The sequence below is a fragment of the Leptonychotes weddellii genome, chromosome 15 (genome assembly GCF_054177405.1).
Source record: "Leptonychotes weddellii isolate Sample4059 chromosome 15, ASM5417740v2, whole genome shotgun sequence".
Classification (NCBI taxonomy): domain Eukaryota; kingdom Metazoa; phylum Chordata; class Mammalia; order Carnivora; family Phocidae; genus Leptonychotes; species Leptonychotes weddellii.
In genome coordinates this window covers 17129192-17149290 of record NC_138383.1, presented here as the reverse complement: position 1 = coordinate 17149290, position 20099 = coordinate 17129192, and the positions used below count along the sequence as shown (strand labels likewise).

General features: G+C 52.1%; 2 protein-coding genes across 2 annotated transcripts in view; both read right to left on the bottom strand.

Annotated features, from left to right (window-relative positions):
• Window positions 1-1869: 1869 nt before the first annotated feature.
• Window positions 1870-7102, bottom strand: SOST (sclerostin). Its single transcript, XM_006738798.2, has 2 exons — window positions 6670-7102; window positions 1870-3959 (listed from the first exon to the last, which is right to left on the bottom strand). Exons 1-2 carry the CDS (start codon window positions 6887-6889, stop codon window positions 3538-3540), a joined length of 642 nt encoding a protein of 213 aa, XP_006738861.1. The 5' UTR covers window positions 6890-7102; the 3' UTR covers window positions 1870-3537.
• A 7784-nt stretch (window positions 7103-14886) lies between these two features.
• The window catches only part of DUSP3 (dual specificity phosphatase 3), a 12234-nt gene continuing 7021 nt past the window's right edge, over window positions 14887-20099 (bottom strand). The window contains exon 3 of the mRNA XM_081804906.1: window positions 14887-18726. Coding sequence (XP_081661032.1) covers window positions 18521-18726 — 206 coding nt within the window. The 3' untranslated portion in view covers window positions 14887-18520. The remainder of the gene's footprint in view (window positions 18727-20099) is intronic.

Genomic DNA, 20099 nt, shown 5'->3' with positions numbered 1-20099 from the left:
TTGTTGTCTGTTCTGTTTCTGATCGGCGCCAGGCTCATAGACCCCATGTAGGTAGAATATAACTTTCCATAAATAACCCCTAGCCCGACCTACAATTTAGGCTTTGGGTTTTTTTCCCCTCGTGGTAATGGGATTATAGCCTGGGCTGATCCCTCCTGGGTCTCGGGGTCCCAGAAAGTAGACCCTAGGTGTACCTGGGGTTGGGCATTGTTTGGGATGCCCAGTTCCCCACCCCCCTATGCTGCCTGGCACATGGCGAGGACTCAGTACATGTTGAGGAATGCGGCCGATCGAGCCTCATGCCCCCACGAACACAGCCGTGCACCTTCAGCCCCAGTGTCTTTGCTTGGGCCACACCCCCTGCTTAGAACCCTGTGCCACCTTCTCCACCAGGCGAACTCTAAGCAACACCCACCTCTGTGAAACCTTCCCGAAGAGTTTCCCCTCATTCTTACCACAAAGTGAATTACTCCTGCGCTTGATCCCCTAACACTCTGTACAGACAATGTGACCTGATGACTTGCCCACATGCCCACCAGGTTCTGAGCAGCTCGAGTGAGCGTCAGAACAGGAACTGATCCCACATCGGGCTGTGGGCGAACATTTAACCCCTGGGTGCCCCAGTTTCCTTAGATCCAAACACAAGCCTGGCTCCAGAGCCCATGTCCCCATCCTTTGTACCACATGGCCTCTGGGGGCTGGGCCATGTATCCATTTCCTACCTGTTCTCATTCCCAGCTCTGAGACACTCCTCTCGGTGCGTGGATTCCCTAAGGCTCTCGCTGGGGCCTCCTGGGGGCCTAGAGACACAACACCCACTGACAACTATCAGAAACTTGTCGGTGATGATAAGGAATTTAGGAGGATTCATTGGGAGTTAAAGTGAAAAGGCTTCGGGGCTGGGGAGGGCTTTGGGGTGGGGTTACCCCAAGAGGGGCTGGACTGGATTCAAAGCTTTGACTCATCTCTCCCTGTGGCGATTGAAGAGTATTTCTTGCGTGTCAGCCGTGAGACACCTTGGTGAGACAAGACCGAGAGAAGGACAAGACATTGTCCCTGTTCGTGATCTTACATTTTCACCGGGGAGGCATACAATTCACTTTTGGGAAAACACTTGACGGAGCCGCCTGGGAGCTGGAACTGAGTTGTACGTGGCTTGTGTCAGTCTCAGCACTGAGCAGGGCTTGGCCAGGTGAGACACACGATCCACGAACGAATATTGAATGGAAGACGTAGAATCAGAAACCGAGGTCGTGGCACGGACAAAGGGGCTGGGGCATCTGAGGAGAGCTCAGCAGGGATTGCAACATCCCTGGAAGGTTCAGGCTCCGAGGTGACAAGGAACGTGAACCCTAAAGCAAGAGCAGGAGTCGTTGGGGGTGGTCTGTAGGCATGGGGGTAAACTAAGTCAGGGACGAGTGTAGCAGGAGAGCGTGGCCCCTTGGGCATCAGGAAGGAAGTTTGGTAGAGCGGGGTGGGGGTGGGGCTGGGAAGCAAGCAGGGGAAGGCCCCTCACGTCAGGGTGAGAAGCCAGAACTCAATCCTGGGCAAGGAGGAGCTGTGGAAGGATTGCGAGCAGGGGTGTGGCACGATGAGAACGGTGTTTCTGGAAGACAGTGTGGAGGGCTGGCTGCTTGAGGGAGACCAGGCTGAAGTTATGACAACAGCCGCGGCGAAGGAATGAGGTCTAGGTTTGGAAGGGAAGGGACAGACGGGACTTTTCAAAGGGAGGACATAATTGCCACAAGGGCCCCCGCGGCCCAGTCAAAGGTGCCTCCGAGGTCGAGGTCCTAGTGACCAAGAGAAGGATGTTAACTTTGACAGAATGACTGTGTGTGGTTGACAAAATGAGACCACATCCTCTCGGAAATGATTCATTGTCTTTATTAACAATGCCTCTGGACTCGGAAAGAACAGACTGGTATTTCATAAAGCAATATTAACGTTGTCATTTCTCTACAAGAAAAAACTTTTGCATAAATAACTTAAGTGAGAAAATAAATATGTAACTTAACTCTTTTTAAGAACCACGGCTTTCATTCTTGTGGACAAATCCCACATGAAAGGATTGCAAAACATGGCCAGCCCGGCAGGCTTTCACGTGGTATGTGCTTCTGTTTAAAAAAAAAAAAAAAAGTTTCTTTTTTCTTTTAACAGTTAAAAACTACACAGAAAGTAAGAGGTGTCTGGAAATGACTCTCAGAAAGATTCTTGGATGACAGCTAACTGGTCTTGCGGTTTTCTCAGCATATGTACAGGACTTGTAATTTTTCCCCAAGTAGTAGTATTTTAACGTAAGGTGCGCCGTCACAGGTAACAGCAGTAAGAAGCTTCTAGACAGAATCGTGTCTGTAAGCGGTAGGCGGGAGGAGGTGCCTGCAAAGGGATCCGCTGGTCTTCGAATGGGTGCTGGCTGCTCCCTTGGGCCTGCGAGCCCAGTGTCCTGGGACCTTGAGCTTCTCTGCAGAAGGTGACTATAAAATATGGCCGTGGTGGGGGGTGCTGTTCTTTCAGAATAGGGGGGTGATTTCTGTCCGCGCTCTACTCCCTGCCCTAGCCCCCCACCCGGCCTCCCCTCCCCCGCCAGCCTTGGGACCTTCTCCTTCTCTATCCCAACTGGTGGATTTGTTTCTGCATCCTTTGAGGTGGAGGGGTCGAGGTAGGGAAACATCTGGGGAGGCCAGGCTGGAAAGAACACAGCTTCTTCCAGGATTTTGTCAGCCATAAAAAAGACTCACCCCCCCCCCCACCACCACCACACATGTTTTTCATCTTTGGTTGTCAGATCAGAGGATTACAACTCTGAATTCTGGAGGTGATCATGGCAGTAATCCAATCCAACCTCTCTCTCTCTCCTTTGCCCATTCAAAAGGCACCCAAGGCCTTGGAATCATGTGACAGTAGATTCCTCGAGATACAAATCCCAGCCCCACCTTCATTTTCCAAAGAGGAAATGGAGGACAGACTCGGGACAGAAAGAGAAGAGTGCGGTCCAAGGTCATCCAGCAAGTTAGTGGCAGAGTCCGGACTGAGAACCCTATCTACGGACCCCAGTCCTGTGTTCTTGGCACAACAAGGCACTAAAGGCTTTATGAGGGGCAGAGGAGTGGGGGAGGAATCTTATCGAACTTTCTTAACCAGTCCCCGGACTCTTCTCATTCCCCACCGCTCCCTTAGAACCCCTGGGCGGTGAAAGGCTTTGCTTTCCTGCCTCCCTCTGAAGTGGGACCAGCAAAGGTGGGCGGCCCCGGGGGGCGGGGCTGCGTGGCTCAGTGTGTGTGACTCTCAGCGCCCTCCCCTGCCCGGCGGGACCCCCTCGGACGCGGGGCAGTGGGGGCGGGGGCTCTTCTGGCCCTCCCCGCCCCGGGATCCGCAGGGCCTGGCCGCCTCCTGCCGAAGCCCGGGAGGTCTCCGCCCCCCGCCCGGGGTTGCAGACATTTACAATGAGATACAAACGATCGGACCGCGCGCAGAGGGCAGAACCCGGGGCGCCTGGGCCGGGGCGCGGCGCGGGGAGCGCGGCGCGGCGGGCGGCCTCTAATAGGCGTTCTCCAGCTCGGCCTGGTTGGCTTTGGCGCCCCGGGCGCGGGGCCGCGGCTTTCGGCCCTTCTGCGGCCGCGCGGCCTCGGGCCCGAAGTCCTTGAGCTCGGACTGGTTGTGGGAGCGGGTGAGGCGCTTGCACTTGCAGGAGGCCACCAGGCGCACTTTGCGCGCGCGCGGCGCCGCGCCCCCGGGGCACAGCAGCTGCACCCGCTGCGCGCGGTAGCGGTCGGGGATGCAGCGCAGGTCGGGCCCGCTCGGGCGCCACCACTTGCCGCGGCCGATGGCGTTGGGCAGCAGGCGCGCCGGGCCGCACTGGCCCGAGCACACCAGCTCGGTGACCGGCTTGGCGCTGCGGCAGGGCCCGTCCGTCACGTAGCGGGTGAAGTGCAGCTCGCGGCAGCTGTACTCGGACACGTCTGCGGAGAGAGGGCGCGTTGAGACCAGCCCGGCTCCCTGCACGCCACCACGCCACGCCCCGGCCTTTTCCAAACCTGCCCCTTTCCAGATGCGTTTGCCCCTGGGGATCTCTTCCGGGAAGGGCCCGGGTATCCTGGGGCGGGTGGAAAGACCCCTGGCCCACCCTTTCGCCGCTAAAACTCTGGAGCCGAGTGTCGGTTGCGGTTCAAATACCAGCTCCAACGCTGTGTGATCTTGGGCAAATCATTTAACCTCTCTGTGCTTCCTATCTGTAAAATGCGTGGTCCTAAGGAGTTAGTGAGTGAATCCATTGCATACATAATGCAGGGGACACGGTGAGCACATAGGAAGAGCTGAAGTATAGGCTGTTGTTATGTGTTCTTCTTCTCCAAGGGGGGCTTTTTCTCCCCCATATAACTTACATAACAGAATGCCTGGTCTAGGCAGAGTAGGTACTTGCCACACCCTTTGCATGGCCTTGGCTTCTCCTAAAGTCTTTTTCCAGCCACTTGGGAGGGATGGCGAGGGATGGAGAAAGGAGTAGGGGTTAATTGAAGGTAATAAATCAGGGCAGCTGCTGTGGAGGAGAGAGATGGAAGCGGAGGTGGGGAGGAGAAGTCATTAGACTTGAAAAGAGCCAAACGCTGCTTGTCCAACCCCCTCATCATCAGTGAGGACCAGGAGGCCTAGAGAGGGAAAAGCACTTGCCCAAAAGGCAGAGCTGGGCGTCCTCACTCCACTTTCCTGGGGCCCCGGCGCCTCTGGGTTCCCATAAGGGTGGACGCTGTTTGCCTGAGCACCCCTGTGGGAGGCTGCGCTGGGGGTGGGGGCAAAGGGCTGCCTCTTACTGCAGTGACTTCCCTACCAGAGGGGACGGAGCTCTGCCTGAAAACCTACAGGTTCAGCTGCCACAAACACTTATTAAACAGCTGCTGTGTACCAGGCACGCTGCTGGGCACATCTCTTGTTTTGTGCCGTTTTAATGGATCCCGGATGGTGACCCAGCCTTGCTCCTGGGTTGGGGCGGGGGGGATTGGGCTCTGAGGCCTGGCTTGGTCCCCTGAAGACACCGCAATCAACTCTCCTACTGTGGGCTTAAACAGGTGGGAGCTTTTTAAACAGCTGGTCCTCATGTGAGCACCTGTCCGTCACCCAAGGAGATGAAAAATAGTCCTGGGACCAGAAGCAGAGAGAGGGCAGAGCAGGCCAGGCCTCCACTCCCCAGGCCTTGGAGAACAAGCATAGCAGGGGAGAGGTGGGTTTGCCTTCCTCCAGTGGCTGAGCTTCTGGTTTCTGGGCTGGCTTGGCATCCTCACCCCGGCTCCCAGGCCGCAGGGGTAGTGTGTGGAGGCGGCCTGTTTGCCCAGGGAAGGAGGCTTTTTGGGCTTTCCAAGAATAGTGCCCCCAGGTCAGGCCCTTCCTCTACAGAAGGTGGCTTTGTTTTGAGCTCACAGTTTCCTTGGGGCCCCGGGAGGCGCATATTTTGTACTTGGGCCCCGTAGAGCCCAGGAAGCAGCCCCTTGAGCTTAATCGACTTTGCCTGGGGGGAATGGCAGGGTGGTGAGCTCCTGTCCTCCCTTTTTGAAGACTTGAGGTCCCAGGGCTCCTGTGGGGCTGCCCCCGTTGCCGAGCCCCACATTCCCAGCTGGTTGTGGGGGGCCTGGGCAGGGGACTCCTCTCCCACCCGGACAATGACTGGAGGGCAGTGAGGCCCTCCCTCCGAAGTGTCATTCGGGCCCCACCCCCAGCCGCTCCTGCCGGCTGCCAGGCCAGTTGTGCACATCGCCCCCTAGGCTTCTCCGGGCACACCTGACCAGGCGCCCAGATGTGCCCTCCACCACGGCCCTCGCCTTGTCACGAGGGTCAGGCTCCCTCCTTAGTAATGAGGCAAGGCTGGGTCTCGGGTGGGGACCTGGGGACAGATGGGGCCACCTGTGTCCACTCCCTGCACAGACGATGCTACCTCCCCCCCAGGGCCTGGACCCAAGTTGCTACCCAGGTCGGAGGCTAAAACTCTGCCTACAACTTCCGTGCCTTCCAGTGTCAGCTCACTGGGAAGACTCGGGGCAGTGGGAGTGTCCTCTTCCCGCTGCTTTGTGGGGACTTGCTCTGGCTCTCAGTCCCCAGCACCCCCCACACACTCCCCCACCAGGGCTGTCTTGGAATGGGATCAGACTGGGGTCAAACCTCAGCTCTTTTACTCCCTACCAAGTTACTTAGTGTCTGGAGATTTCTTCACTTTCCAACTGGGAGTGCACCCCTGGGGCTCCCCTGCGGCGGATCCCGGGGGTAGGGTTCAGGTACAGCCTGGGTAGAGCGTCTACCTCCAGCAGGTGCTCACAGATAGGAGGCTCCCTTGTCTGGTCCCCTGTCCAGGGATGCCAGCTGTCGGGCCTGTCTCCTATATTCTCAGGAGGGGATTCTTGGAAACTGTCTCATTTCTGAGGCTCCGAGCCTGTCCCAGAGTTGTATCCTCACCACCTCGGCCTCCTTCCTGCCCCAGGCTCCTGCTGCCAGCCCCCCGCCAGCCTCATGCCCCCACGCTGGATCGCCAAGGCTATTCAGGCTTGCCACCCTCCCCCTGCCTCCAGGCAAGGCCGTCCCGCCGTTAGAGCTGACAGCGGCGGACGGGCCACCCCAGTCTTCAAAACCTCCCAGAGAGAACCCTCCAGGCCCCTCGTGCGAAAAATGCTCTTCTCTCCCCCATACCTTTGGTCTCAAAGGGATGGTGAGGGGGCCTCCCTCCATTCTCCGCCCGGTTCATGGTCTTGTTGTTCTCCAGCTCTGGCGGAGGCTCGGGGTACTCGCCCAGCTCGGGGATGATCTCTGTGGCATCGTTCTTGAAGGCCTGCCACCCCTGGCCGTCCACCACACAGAAGGCTGCATGCACCAGCAGGCAGACGAGACACAGAGCGAGAGAGAGCTGCATGGTGCCAGCCAGAGGAGGGCACCCAGCCTTCCAGTAGCACGGGCTCCGGCCTCCAGCCTGGGACACGTTTGCCTTTTTAAAGCCCCCTCTGCCTGATGCCAACCAATGAGGACAGGCTGGGGCAGGGCTGGTCCCATGTTTCTCTCAACCCAGGGGGAGGGAACGGGGTGTGCTCACGGCAAGCCCTCCCCAAAGACTTCCCAGGCACAGCAAACTCCCAAATTGCTGCTGGTGCTCCCAGGTGACCTAGAGGGAGGTGGGTGTGTGAGGCAAGCCTGCCCTCCAGCCCCTCCCACGTGCAGGCGGCTGTGGTTTTCAGATATCAAAATGAGCTCCAGCTTGTAATCTTTACCTCCTTGGGCCCCTTGGGCTTTCTCAAAAACAAACTGTGGACCAGCGTCAGAAAGAAAACGACAGCTCTGAGCCCTCCGCAGGGCTGAGCCCAGCCAAGTCCCTTTCTCAGGCCAAGTTCATTCGTTACCCCACCAACAAATGGCCCAAGGGTCTATCTTTGGCCTCCACAGACCCAGGCAGAGGCAGAAGGAGGCTTTTTAAGAAATGTCATCGGTCCCAGTTCCATGAGGCTCAGCATCAATTATCCTGACCAAGATAGCCCCTTGTTGGCACCCTCTGGAAGGCAAGAGAGAAAACCGAAAGGCCACGGGGAGGGCGTCTGCTTGCACCAGGAGGCGGGGATTCTGGTTACAAGGCCAGGATGAGCAAGTCAACGGTGATGGAGCCCAAGGAAGAAATCTTGGGGCTTCTGTGCACCATGACAAGCACTTCTTGGCCAAGACGCTCACAGCCGCTTGGGGAACTGATGTGCCAAAGGCACTTATTTCCCTGGCTAGGCTGTGGCTAGGAATGGAGAGCACAAAAATCCCTTTTCTTAGCAAAAGCCAAGGCCAGCATTTTTGGTGCTGACGTCCTCTTCTTCTTCTCCCTTTTTTTTTTTTTTTTTTTTGGTCTCTCGGACCATTACATTTTTCAAAAAAGAGCTTTGAGTCCTATATGGAAAGCCTTATTGGTGCATGCTATGGGGTGCATTCCATGAAGCCATCCCAGGTCCAGCTAGCCACAAAAAAGCCAAAAGGAATTGCAGCCTTAGCCCTGGAGCAGAATGAGGGGCCTGGGAGGGGTAGGGTACTGGGGAGGAAGGTTCACACCTGAGGTGCAAGAAAAGAAAGGAGAGCCAGCGGAAGCTTTCCCTGCAGATAAAGGAGGAGGCGCACCGGGCTCCTGGCCCCGAAGGAGGCTGGGAAGAGGGCTGTGGCCCAGGTCCCCTTGGTATTTTCACTGGGCAATGAATCAGCACGCCCCACCTGCAGAGCCTCTAGGAGGCACTTGCCACCTGCCTTGACTTGTAAGCCGCGGTGTCCATCTGCAGCCGTCTGTCCCTCCTTTCCACCATCCATCACTCCACACATGAATGCAGCTGCTCTGACAGTTTTACAAGCCAGACAGAAGCCCCTGCAGGAAGGGCCCTCTCTGATACCTGCTTCCTAAGTCAGTTTCCTTCGGGGCAGACGAAAACAGCTGTGGCCATTGTTGGAGGTGATCTATCTCTCCCAACAGAGCCCGTGGGTGTTGTGAGAAGCTGGCCCTCTGCGCCCCCTCCCCCTGTCTCTGACCCTCCAGCCTCCTTTTCCCTCGCTCTGGAATGTGGACCGTTAACCCGATCGTGGCCGGACAACGGCCTTCTTGCCCTGGATTTGGGAGAGGGCGGTTCCGAGGCCGGATTCCTTGAGCTGGCGCGATCGGGACGCTGAAGCCCCACCTGCTGGTGGGGGCTACAGACCCAGCCGCCGGAACCCGAGCCCGTGGGGCTCATCCTCGGAGCATTGCTGCCACCTGCTGGAGGCAGAAGGAAGGGCCTGCGGCCGGAGGACGGCGAAGGGTTTTATTTCATTTCATTGTTTTATTTGGAACTGAAGTCCTTGTTACAAGAAAAAAGAGAAGAATCCAGTGGATTTGAACCTGTGAAGTGTGTCCATCCTTTTGAGTTATTCTCTGCCAAGGTATAGCCTGCTCCTCCCAGAACGGCTCACAGAGAACCTGCTATGACGCCATCTGCTTTTTCCTTCATGCTAATCCAGCTTTATATTTTACTCAGTGCGGGAGCTTATCATTGTTCAGAGTTAAAGCCCCAGGGTTTTAGCTGACGTCTGTTGCGGGTACTTTAGGTTATTTCCCATGCTTTCCTATTAGTAGGGACGATATGAACGGATTCCTTGTACAAAGTAATTTTTTTTAAGATATATGTTTGCTTTTTGCTCTTTTTTTAAACATTTTTTATTGTTATGTTAATCCCCATACATTACATCATTAGTTTTAGATAACAAAGTAATTTTTTGAGTCAAACTGCGATCATTGTAAATTCACATGTACTTGTAAGGAATAAAACAGGGCAGGGGTGCCTGGGTGGCTCAGATGGTTAAGCATCTGCCTGCGGCTCAGGTCATGATCTCGGGGTCCTGGGATCGAGTCCCGCATCGGGCTCCCTGCTTGGTGGGGAGCCTGCTTCTCCCTCTACCTCTACTGTTCCCTCTGCTTGTGCTCTCTTGCTCTCTCTGTCAAATAAGTAAATAAAATCTTTTAAAAAATAAAATAAAATAACAGGGCAAATTCCATGTACTCTTTGCCCAGTTCTCTCAATGGTAGCATCTTGCAAAACTATAGTACAATATAACCAGGATATTGACATTGATACGACCCACCAATCTGATTCAAATTTCCCCAGTTTTACTTGTATTCATGTGCACATGCGCACGTGTGTGTGTGTGTGTGTGTGTGTGTTTCGGTCTATGTCACTTTATCGTATGTGTAAGTTCCTGTATCCATCACAGCCAAGATAAGGAAGAACTCTGTGACCACAAAGATCCCACTTGTTGCCTTTTGGTAACGACACCTACCTTCTTCCCATGCCCCCCTAACCCGTGGTACAACTAATTTGTCATTTCAGAAGTGTCATATAAATGGAATCAAATTGTATGTAAACCTTTTAGGACTAGCTTTTTTCGCTCCACGTGATTCCCCTGGAGATTCATCCTGGTTGTTCCATGTATCAACATTTTGTTCCTTTTTCCTGCTGGATAATATTCCACAAAATAATTTAAAAAAACAAACTTTAGTGTTATTTCCAGAAGTGAACACGGGGTCTGGGAGAGTGAACAGTTGGCTGTGCGTTGCAGGGTTGTTCTCCAGAAAGCTCAACCAGGTCCCTGGTCCCACCAGTGACATACAGGTAGACATGTGCATAAGTTGGCTAGGGCTGTCAAAACCAAGTACCTCAAACTGGGTGGCTCTAACGACAGAAATGCATTGTCTCATGGTTCTGGAGGCTGGAACTGTGAGATCAGAGTGTTGACAGGGTTGGTTCCTTGTGAGGGCTTGTGAGCAGGGTCTGTTTCATGTCTCTGCCCTCACTGCTCGTGCTTTTACTGGCAATCTTCGGCATTCCCTGACTTATAGAAGCATCCCCCTGCCCCCCGATCTCTGTCTTCGTCTTCACATGGCGTTCTCCCTGTGTGTTTGTCTATGTCCTCATTTCCCCTTTCTTAAAAGGACATCAGTCATATTCAGTTAGGGCCCACCTTAAAGACCTCGTCTTATCTAATTACATCTGCTACAACCCTACTTCCAAATAAGGTCACTTCTGGTATACTAGGAGTTAGGATTCAAGATATGAATTTTGGAGGGGCACAATTCAGCCCATAACAGCACGTGCCTCCACAAGGTGACCCACTCTGGGTTTGGGCTAAAAATCTTTAAATTGCATTTAATAATTTAACAGTTGTACCTAAATTTCTAGCAAGGCTGTTTTTTTACGTGATGATTTGCTCGTTCTCATTTCTACCAAGCTGCCTGTTCATATGTCCACTTGCCAAACATTTCATGAAGCAAGACCCACCCCTGCCAGGAGCTGTGAACTGATGCGCACTCCACCTCCAGGAGCTCCTGTACTGGGGAAGAAAACAGTTCTTCAGCAAAGAAAGTGGTTAGTGCCACTGAGGAAAGGTTCAGATGCATTTTTTTTAAACGGACAAAGTGTTATGAGTCTGCAGAGGGGGGAACAGTCTCTTTTGCCTGGGGTGTATCTGGGATCCTCACAGGAAGATGTGGCCTTTGGACCCCACTTTGAAGGACAGGTCAAATTTGGAAAGAAAGTTATGTTCCTTTGAATCCTCGGGATTGTAGAATCTTTGATCTGAAAGAAGCCTCCAGAAGCATCTACCTCTCTACTTGGTTCTCAAGCCACATGCCTGTAATTCATGGGAATGGAGGGTTCTCCTTAGGGGCTGCATTTTTACACAGACTTTGCTCCCATAGGTCAGGGTAAAATGGAATATCTGGATTTGGAGAGCTATCTGTTTATAGGCAGTTGTCTGCAATAAGGGACATCCAAATCAGCCTGTCTTTTTTTTTTTTTTTTTTAAGATTTTATTTATTTATTAGGGGCGCCTGGGTGGCTCAGTCGGTTAAGCGTCTGCCTTCGGCTCAAGCCCTGATCCCAGAATCCTGGGATCGAGCCCCACGTCAGGCTCCCTGCTCAGTGGGGAGCCTGCTTCTCCCTCTCCTCCCCACTCATGCTCTTTGTCACTATTTCTGTCTGTCTCTCTCTCAAATAAATAAAGATTTGACAGAGAGAGCGCGGGCAGGCGCGAGCGAGCGCACAAGCAGGGGGAGCGGCAGAAGGAGAGTTGGGGGGCGCCTGGGTGGCTCAGTCGTTAAGCGTCTGCCTTCAGCTCAGGTCATGATCCCAGGGTCCTGGGATCGAGCCCCACATCAGGCTCCCTGCTCAGCGGGAAGCCTGCTTCCCCCTCTCCCACTCCCCCTGCTTGTTTTCCTGCTCTCACTATGTCTCTCTCTGTCAAATAAATAAATAAAAAAAAATCTTTAAAAAAAAGAAGGAGAGTTGGCATGGGGGTCTTGCAGTGGCGGCGAGAGACCAGACTCCGCTCTGAACACAACACAGAAAGTGGGAATCTATAGCCCAGGAGCAGTATGGGGTCAGTGGATGGAAAATTATTACGAGGAAGCAGGGAAGGTAAGGGGGGATTCTGGCTAAACCAACCTAACCTGATTCCTGCTGAAGGCAGTCGGGGAGATCAGACTTCACCTGCGGGACAGTGGGGGGTGAAGAACCCGATTAGATATTGAGGATGATCAGATATGGAGGTTGGGGGAATTCTGGCTAAAATGGGACAAAAGGAGACAAACATGGAAGTCCAAAAGTCGGGCCTAATTGAAAAAGAATGAAGTCTGGCGAAAGAGAGGCTCTGTCACCCCGTGGGTTTGGAGACTGGCTTCCCTCTTCCAAGCCCAGTTGCACCTGCCCTCTGCTTTCCATTCTCCTTTTCAACTCCTCTCTCTCTTCTTTCTGCCCTCCTGCCTCTCAGGGCGGCTGCCCCAGCGCTCTGTGCACTGGGAACATTCCACCGGAAGGCCATCTAGTTCATGGGCTTTCAGACTAGGTTTCTCAGAACTCCACATTTCCACAAGGATGTCTTATGGTTTTAAAAATATGTACATTTCAGGGAGCCTGGGTGGCTCAGTCAGTTAAGCATCCGACTCTTGATTTCAGCTCAGGTCATAATCTCAGGGTTGTGGGATCGAGCCCTGTGCTGATGAGTCTGCTTGAGATTCTCTCTCCTTCTCATTCTGCCCCTCCCCCTGCTCATGCACATGCGCTCTCTGAAATAAAATCTTCAAAAAATAAATAAAAATTTATTAAAATATGTACATTTCAATTATGTAAAAATATAATGAAGAAAAAAAGGAGGGAGGGAAACAAACTACAAGAGACTTTTTTTTCTTTTTTTTTTTTTAAAGATTTTTATTTATTTATTGAGAGAGAGAGAATGATAGAGAGAGAGCATGAGAGGGTGGAGGGTCAGAGGGAGAAGCAGACTCCCTGCTGAGCAGGGAGCCCCATGAGGGACTCGATCCTGGGACTCCAGGGTCATGACCTGAGCTAAAGGCAGTCGCTTAACCAACTGAGCCACCCAGGCACCCCTACAAGAGACTCTTAATGATAGAGAACAAACTGAGGGTTGATGGAGGGAGGTGGGTGGGGGATGGACTAGATGGGCGATGGGTATGGAGGAGGGCACTTGTTGTGATGAGCACTGGGTGTTGTATCTAAGTGAGGAATCACTGACTTCTACTCCAGAAACCAATATTGCACTCTATGTTAACTAAATAAAATTTATTTTTTTAAAGATTTTGTTTGACAGAGAGAGCACGCACAAGGAGCAGGGAGCGGCAGAGGGAGCGAGAAGCAGACTCCCCGCTGAGCAAGACCCCAGGATCATGACCTGAGCCAAAGATAGACGCTTAGCTGACTGAGCCACCCAGGCGCCCCCTAAGTAAAAGTTAAATAAAAATAAACAAAAATATAAAAACACACATTAATTAAACGTGGCATGTTTCCGCTTTTAATGAAATGGAGACCACCCATTCATTGTGTTGCCTCTAGGTTAACTCATTTTAGTGTAGACTTCCAAAACGGAATCTCTGTGCATTTGAACTTCTTATAAATGGGTCATCAATTCAGAAGGCCATGGCTCAGAGACTCTTTCTAAATATTAGGCTTGGGCATGCCACCCCCATAAAATTGTCTTTTTTTTTTTTTTTTTTGAGTCATCTCTACATCCCAGCATGGGGCTCAAACTCACGACCCAGAGATCAAGAGTTACACACTCCCACTGAGCCAGCCAGGCACCCCCCCACCCCCGTAAAATTACACAAGCAAGCACAGAACAATCCTCCTTAGCTTTGACACAGTGCCATCACAACAGATGACAGAAATTAACAGGATATTAAGCAGATAAACTGCAACTGTTATTCATAAGTCTCATTTCAACATTCTGTGCTCATTAAAGCAGCCTGGACCTTTAAAATTAGAGTAGACAGAAATCACAGCACACCATACACAACGGAATGCTAGGTAGCTAGTAAAACAAATGGTGCTATAAGAAACAACTGTTTGTTAAGCACAAAAGCAAATGCAGAACATTTTCCATGGAGATCTCTATATACACAGACACATGTATGTGTACTTACATATGCATGGGATTTTTCTTTTTTTTTTTTAAGATTCTATTTATTTGTCAGAGAGAGCGAGCGAGCACAAGCAGAGGGAGAAGAAGGCTCCCCCCTGAGCAGGGAGTGGAACTCGATCCCAGGACCCTGGGATCATGACCTGAGCTGAAGGCAGACGCTTCACCGACTGAGCCACCCAGGTGCCCCACAAAGAGGTTTTTTTCTGTCAGGGAGAAAAGGCACCCAACTCTCTTTTGAGTGTTTTATTCAGAGAAAAAAAGCCAATGCTTACTATAAGGGAGATAAAGGCTAATGGCGGAGTTTAAGGCATCTGGGGGCAGGGCTATGTTTTGGGGCTGCCCATTTGCAGGACCATTCAAACCCTAATCATCTTCATGTGACGCCAGCTTGAGACTGTCACCCCCAGTCTCCTACTCTCTTAGGAACATAGATCTACCTCCCTCATTTAGGATGGGCCTCTCTATTCAAGAATATTCCAGTCAATTATCCCTCAAAAAAGCTGCAGTTTTTTAGAAACTAAATAAATAAAAAGATTATTCCTATCATGGGAAATTTCTGGTACTGGCAAGATAAGTTTAATCAACATCTACTGCATAAATATAATCATCTAGGGACTGAGAATGAGTTCGGGAGGGTTAATTTTTATTAAACATTTTATTTATTTGACAGAGAGAGACACAGCGAGAGAGGGAACACAAGCAGGGGGAGTGGGAGAGGGAGAAGCAGGCTTCCCACGGAGCAGGGAGCCCGATGTGGGGCTTGATCCCAGGACCCCGGGATCATGACCTGAGCCGAAGGCAGACGCTTAATGACTGAGCCACCCAGGCGCCCGGGAGGGTTAATTTTTAGATGATACTTATTTTTGAAAGTTAGACAAAAGCAAACGTAAGCGCATCAGAGAAAATCAGCAGTGATAAGGACAAAAAAGACCATTTCTATGTAATGTAAGACATTTATTTTGGTTACAGTTAGTGCTTTAACACTGATTGGTGATACAACAGACATTAAACTTACTTTCCTTTAAAACCAATTTAATACCTTCCCCTTTTCTGTCCAGGAAACTCACGCTTTCACAATCAAATTACCCTGAAAGCTGACAGGAGATAAATTAAGCTTCCAACGGCTCTGCTCTCTCAGCTGGAGAGGGCTTCTACTTCCAATCAGGATAAAGTCTTGACTTGGTAAGACCCACACTGTTGGCTCTTCAGTGGTTCTTGATACCGGTTTTACGACAGAAAATCTCCTGCGAGGAAAGCGCATATCTTCCTATTATAAGATCAGTGCTTATTTGGATTAAAACATTAGCATCTTAACATTAACTTGTGACACAAAAGGGCACCAACATTCCCTTTCAAAAAGCATCCATCACCATGGGTGGAACACAGTGCCACCTGCTGGTCGTCATATTATTACATCCCCTGTAATTCCCAGGTGGCGGTAAATTCCAGGTGGGGATTCTGAGAATCCTACAGTGTCAGAGCCAAAGGGACCTTAGAGGCCTTCTAGATGAGTCCCCTGGTCTGACAGATGGTGGTTTCTGCTCTCCAGATAACTCAGAGTGGCAGAGAAACAGACCAGCCTGTGGAAAGTGTACTGCTTTTAGACTTGAGAAGAAAACCATTTGGTGCTCTAATTTGACCTAGGTGGGGGTCTGCTAGTCAAAGAAACGGATCAGGTCAGGGGGGAGGGTAAGGGCACCCTGAGTTCCTATTCCATCACTTCCCAGGGGTAGAAAGCCATCCAGAAACAGCTTCCACTGGCCGTGGGCACGTGCTGGCTCTTACACAATAGAATTTCATTTTAACTCAAAAATTAGGAGCTAGATCTCACGAAGTAAAGATAGGGTTTCTGGGGCCAAAGACTACCAAGAAATCCCCAGTTATCAGCATAAAAGTAGCCCCCAAGTAAAGGCAATAATTCTCCCAATGGCCTGTTCTCCCTCATGCCCCCACAGAAAGGCCTTCCAGAGGTCCTGGCTAACTAGCCTGAGTAGCTATGGCTGTCCTATGGAGTGACCACTTCCTGAGCGTGGGAGGGGGAGCCCTCGCCCCAGTCCCGGAGCCTCTTCCAGAAGTAGAGCGGAAAGCTCCAACTTAGGGATGCTACATGCGTCCTGGAGGAAGAGCCACACATTCTAACCGAATCGGGGACCCATGCTTTTTGCTTCCTTTTCCTGGAGCCGGGATGGGTTTGTATCCACTCCCTCCCCGCCTCTTCCAGACACCCCCCCGCCCTGCCGTGGCACCCCAGCTTGAATGGTTGTACTCCGTCTACAAAACCGGCTCTTGCGCACACGGGCTGGGTCAAGGGCATATGCAGTGCACCTGGACACTCCCAGGGGGCTCCCTCCTTGGCGAGGAGCGTAGTATGGGACAAAGGATTCAGCTTCAGGGAGCAGCAAACCTGAAATCTGGCCTCAGCTCCTCCTTAGAGCCGGCACAGCCCGGGCGCCGTGCCCTCCATCAGTCCGAACCCCAGTTCCTTTTTCTTAAAAGGTCACAATACATGAATAAGCTCTACCAACTTGACAGGGTTATTGGAAGGATCAAGTTAGATTAAGTGGGATGGTTCTCTGGAAACTGAGGTGAGGTGCACGGGTTAGAGGATGGCCATTTTACTGAGGTGGGTCTATGTGGGCAGTCCGGTATCTGGAAAAGGCGACAGATCCTGGTTTGTTCAGGGTGGCTGTGGTCACAGAGGAAAGGGACCGTCCAGGCCCCGCACTGCTGGCCCTGTGGCGGGAGAGGCCACGACACCCGGGAGCGAGGCCCTGTGGCACCCTGCTTCTCCTCGTCTAGCCGGACGCCCCCGGTCAACTCTGAAAAAGGCACATTCCCCACCTCGACAGGTTAACACTGCCTGAATTTCCATTTGCCACTGAATTTTAAAGACTCAACTAAAGTCCTTGGTTTTTCATTTCTGCTAAGACTCCTTTTGCAAATCCTTGCAAGTGATCCTACCATGAATTCAGGTTTCTGGGAGCTTGATACACCTGCCAGAACAATACCCTGCATATATCTGGGGCTCAAAAAAAAAAAAATGTTTAATTCAGCCAACTATTCTAGACCTCTTGTGCTAGGAGCTGGGGGGGATGGCTGAGAACCACCTCCCTGCTGTTGGGTAACCTGAAGACGACAGGAGTGCATCACTTTCCATGGCAACAATCATTTGAAGTCCTAACAAGACTATGTTCAAAACAAAACTCCTAAATTCTGACGAATGTGCACACACGCGTGAGCATGAGTGCTTGCGCATTCTGACGTCATCCTGAAATTAGTCCTAAAAAAAGGTGGTTCCGGTTGGTATGTTTGCTCTACCGCCAGTAAAGTCTCCATTTGGAGGCTCCGCCGTGTTTCATTTCGGCCTGGCTGAGTCATTTTTGCTCTTAGGGCTCCAGGATCTTTCTTGGCACCACAGAGCCCTAAGAACTACCTAAAAGTGGGTGGGGTGAGAGCCTGCTCCTCCATCCTCTGGCTGTGTTTCTGAGACACACACCCCCCTACACACCCACACACCCACCCTGTAATCGGCCAACCTCCTCCTTCTGTCCTTGGAATAGCAACCAAGACAAAAAGCAGTTAAGCATGAGTGGCCTGAGCTTGCCAACGCTGTAATTCAGGACAAAACCTCTGTAATTCTTCAAATGGTGGGGTTTTTAAATAGGCTGGAACTTCAACACCCTGTTTTCTAAAATAAAATAAAATAAAATAAAATAAAAAAATAAAAACAAAATAGAATAGAAGAAAACCATGCCCAAAGGCATCGCTCTTCTAACAATCCAAGTGACTGAGAGCAGTCCAAGGGAAATATTCCAAAGCAGCGGATTCTGAATGCAAGCCCTCCAAAGATTCGCATTTGAGAAACTATGGACTTATAGGAGTCCTCCAGGGGAATGTCTGCCCACCTGATGGCCTCTTTGTTTGGGTATCTTTAATCCTACTGAAATACTTAAAATGCAGTCTCTTCATGGGAATTTCCACCCACTAACTGCCGGCCATGGGGCCAGCTTCAGACCTCACAACGTGCCTCTGCCTGTGAACAAGGTGTGGGCGGTGGGGAGGAGCGGGGGGACACAGGCATGGTGGGGAGAGAGGGGCCTGCGTTTGCATAGTTCCCTTACAGGGCTCGAGGTGCTGAGGTCCCCACTCAGGAGAGGACCCAGGGGTGGGTGCCAGGGAGCGGGGGAGGGAGGCAGGGGGCAACGGAGGTCAGGAGGGGCCCCTGGGGGCATCTCGAGCCTTATACTCCCACAGACCTCCTGCCTTGGGCCATCCAGGAGAAACATGCACATCACAGGCCTTCCCCCTCTGCGCCCCCACCTCAGGGAGAGGGCATCATAAACTGTAGGCACAGGACACACCAGGGAGCGACAATGCCTTCCATAGCAAGCTTCTTTATATGCTCCCCAGGGGGAAAGTGGCCCAGGGCTGTGTTGGGACAGACTTGTGGGCAAGTGCCTGGTGATGCTGGGAGCAGGGTACACTGTGTTTCCTAAACATGGTGGCTTGGGGCACCTGGACCAGGGCCTCCCCTCCCTGCCTCTAGAGAAGAGGCAGCAGGAGTGCCCTAGAGTTTCAACTTCCCCTCCTTGACTAGTTTGTCATTGAGCTGGCAGAGTTGGGCCAGGAAACCATCGTTGGGGCCGATCTCACGGTTCTGCCTCACGATGCTCAGGGCAGACTTGACATCCATCTTCTGACGCATCATGAGGTAGGCGATAACGAGGGTTGGGGAGCGGCTGTAACCTTCCCGGCAGTGGACGAGGACCCGGCCTGAAAAAGAAACAGGGGCATGCGAGCTGGAGCTGGGGCCGTCCGCACACAGCCCGACTCGAGTCAGAACTCTTCCGGGGCAGCGCCAATGAAAAGTACAACAAGACGCCCTTGTGTCCCCACCCGCGTGGAAAAAGATGGAAAACACAGAGCATCAGTGAGGATGTGGAGAAGCAGGACTTCTCTCTCCGGCTGTGCAGGGCGGGGCTGTCACTCTGGCCGACGGTGGGGCCGTACGTACTCAAGTGGAACGCATGTGAGCCCTACAGCCCAGCGGGGAGGTGCACGCGTGTCCCCAAAAGACACGTGCCAGAATATTCAGAGGGCGGCGCTGTTCATAACGGCCCCCACTGGCAGCTCCCAAAGGCCCATCAATAGCAGGACAGATAAATAACAAGAAGGAGGGGTGCCTGGGCCGCCCAGGCACCCCTGAATTTGGTATTTCCATCAAAAGCAAAACATATGGGGCCACTGGGTGGCCCAGTCGGTGAAGCATCTATCTGCCTTCGGCTCAGGTCATGATCTCAGGGTCCTGGGATCGAGTCCTGCTCAGCAGGGAGTCTCTGTTTCTCCCTCTGCTCCTACCCCCACTCATGCTCTCTCTCTCTCTCCCTCCCTCTCTATCAAATAATAAAATAAAATCTTAAAAAAACAACATAGAAATGACCCAAATGTCCACCAGCAGGTGAACGGACAAACTGGGACACACCCGCAAGATGGAAAACTCGTCAGCATTAAACAGGAAAGAGCTACGGCCACGTGCAGCCACACGGATGGAACTCACAGCAATTGTACCGAGAGGGGCCAGGCCAAGAAAGCGAACCCGCCGCGTAATTCCATGTATACAAAAGTCTACAAAACGTACACTCATGTCTGGTGACAGAAAGCAGAGCCGTGGTTGCTTAGGAAAGGAAGGCGGAGGGGACGGAGGGGAGGGATCACAGAGGCACCTGAGGAAACGCCAGGGCTGGGGGGTGACGGGCGGGCCCACTATTGCGCTTGCGGTGATGGTCTCACAGGTGTGGACCTATGTCAAAATGTCAAAGTGTAGGCTTTTTTTTTTTTTTTAAAGATTTTATTTATTTGACAGAGAGACACAGCAAGAGAGGGAACACAAGCAGGGGGAGTGGGAGAGGGAGAAGCAGGCTTCCCAGGCTTCCTGCCAAGCAGGGAGCCCAATGTGGGGCTCGATCCCAGGACCCTGGGATCATGACCTGAGCCGAAGGCAGACGCTCAACGACTTAGCCACCCAGGCGCCCCAAATTGTAGGCTTTAAATACTTGTGATTTGTTGAATGTCAATTATACCTCAACAAAGCAGTTTAGGAAAATAAAAGGAACATGCATGTCAAATACAAACACAGGGACAGAAAA

Coding starts and splice junctions, on each gene's coding strand:
- SOST (XM_006738798.2), bottom strand. CDS start 6,889: ATGCAGCTCTCTCTCGCTCTGTGTCTCGTCTGCCTGCTGGTGCATGCA. Junction 3,960..6,669: donor CCATCCCTTTGAGACCAAAG/GTATGGGGGAGA, acceptor CTCTCTCCGCAG/ACGTGTCCGAGTACAGCTGC.